Source organism: Penaeus chinensis, chromosome 32, assembly GCF_019202785.1.
Source record: "Penaeus chinensis breed Huanghai No. 1 chromosome 32, ASM1920278v2, whole genome shotgun sequence".
Taxonomy (NCBI): Eukaryota; Metazoa; Arthropoda; class Malacostraca; order Decapoda; family Penaeidae; genus Penaeus; species Penaeus chinensis.
Window position 1 is genome coordinate 1,807,710 of NC_061850.1, and position 2,500 is coordinate 1,810,209.

At 42.1% G+C, this 2,500-nt stretch overlaps 1 protein-coding gene across 1 annotated transcript in view; it reads right to left on the reverse strand.

Annotated features, from left to right (window-relative positions):
* LOC125042328 (extensin-like) overlaps positions 1-2,500 on the reverse strand; it is a 15,730-nt gene that overhangs the window by 11,744 nt on the left and 1,486 nt on the right. The window contains exon 2 of the mRNA XM_047637864.1: positions 2,338-2,370. Within this exon, the coding sequence (XP_047493820.1) occupies positions 2,338-2,370 (33 nt within the window). The remainder of the gene's footprint in view (positions 1-2,337; positions 2,371-2,500) is intronic.

The following is a 2,500-nucleotide window of genomic DNA, read 5'->3' on the forward strand; positions in this document are numbered from 1 at the left end:
TATATAAGACTTTACAACATTATTCGTATAAAAATAATTTGTTTTAGGTCGACGGACGGATGACCCAGAATGAATATGAAAACCATTTTTTTTTTTCTTTCTAGGGGGGGAGGGACGTACTCCCGCATAATGCACTGGTTCGTCGCATTTGCAAAATTTCCTTTTGTGAGAGATCCATTACTCGAAAGCATTTCGGAGGTGTCACTACCTTTTATTTTCTATTATTCCATTATTCGCAGATATTATTCTAGTGTGTCCATATTCTCTTCTGTTATTGTCATTATTATCATTGTTGTCATCACCTATCATCATCATCATCATCATCATCATCATCATCATCATCATTATCACTATTATCACTGTCATTATTAATATTATGCCATTTTAAAATATGTTTACACATGTTTTATTTTCAATTTTCTGAAGGGGCGGCGGATCACAAGACCCAAATCTATTAAGACTCTGTCGGTCAAAGGTGAAACTAGATTTCCTTGGGGGACATTATGCCACAAAGCATTCATAAACTTGTAAAACTGTCGGTTTCGTTTCGTTGTCCACACACACACACACACACACACACACACACACACACACACACACACACACACACACACTCACACTCATACTCATACACACATACATATACACATACACATACACATACACATACACATACACATACACATACACATACACATACACATACACATACACATACACATACACACACATACACACACACACACACACACACACACACACACACACACACACTCACGCACAAACATAAACACACTGGTAAAAGCCAATCAGGAGGTGCCTTTAAGCCCAACGCCAATTAAACAAAAGACAAACAGAAATAAACAGCAGGCGACCAAATTAACAAGACTGATCCAACATAAACAACAGATTACGGACATTAACAGCGGACATAAACTGGCATAAACAACTCCCTTGTGACAGACTAATCGACCTTTGCAGACGACATACCAGACAAATAAAAAAAAAAAAAAAAAAAATACAAGACTACTTACAGACTAACGAACACAGAAAAAAAACTTTAACCCTTTTAACAAATAAACTACTGGATTACCAACATGAAAGGCTACCAGCATAAAAAACTACCATATTACCAACATGAGTAATACCACATACCGACATAAAAGTATAAAAATCTACCAGCCTGCCAACATTAAAATGCCAAGATAAAAAAAAGCAACATAAAAATAAGGCTACCAACATGAAAAATACCGGACTACAAAGACAAAACAAAAAAAAAAAAAAAAAAACATAAAAATAAGACTACCAACATGAAAAATACTGGACTACAAAGACAAAACAAAAACATAAAAATAAGACTACTAACATGAAAAAAACCGTACCACCAAGATCAAAAAGACATAAAAAATAAGGCAACCAGCATGAAAAATACCGGACTACCGACATAAAAACCACCACCATTCTCCCGACACAAAACCACGACCCGACCCCCTGAAAAACAGCAACTGCCACGGTGTTATTCGCAGCCCCCCCCCCCCCCACCCCCTTCCCCGCACCGCCGCGTGTTTCCGGCCGGGCACTGGGCGACGCGCGTTTCAAATATTTGATGATAACAATAAATGGACGTCATACGCAACGCTGCGCCGTTTCAAAGAGGAAACGCGGGCGGCTACAGCGCGGACATACGCAGTCTAACATTTTTAGGTTCTATTTCTACGCCCTCCCTCCCCCCTTCCTCCTACTCTCCCACCTTCCCCTTCCCCTCCCGCATCCCTTTCACCTACTCCCCCGCCTCCCCGTCACCTTCCCCTACTCCCGTCGTTTCCCCTTCCCCTCCCCTCCCCTCCCCTCCCCTTCCCTTCCCGCTTCCCCTACTCCCCTAACTCCCACTCCTTACGCTCCCCCTCCCCTTTCCCCTACCTTGTCCCTCCCACTCCTTTGCCCTTTTTTTCTCTCCCTCTTTTTCTCTCTATTATTTCATCAACGCCGCTATTAAAAGCAAAGACTTCCACGTACGGCGTCAAGGGTAATGAGAGGAGACAATGGCATCGCTTACCCGTCATCGCCGAGGGCCGTCCGTCCGTCTCCCACCTCTCTCTGTCTCTCTCTTTCTTTTATTTCTTGTTTTCCTTCACTTTGTAATTTGTCACGTGTCACTGTTTCTCCATTTTTTTTCTCTCTCTCTCTCGCTCTCGCTCTCGTTCTCTCTCTCTCTCTCTCACACACTCACTCACACACACTCACTCACAATCTTTCTCTCTCTTTCTTTATCTGCCACTCACTCACCTCACTTACTCTCACTCTCCCTCTTCCTCATTTTCTTTCTGATAGGCCTACGAACAGGGATCAGCCACTGGGTCTCGCGTTTACCTGTGGAAGAGAAACACATCGTTAATAACGGACAGAGATCAAGAACAAAAAAAAAAAAAAAAGAACAAAAAAAAGAGAGATCAAGGACAGAAAACAGGGGCAGGAAACAATTAAAGAAAACAGGGACAGA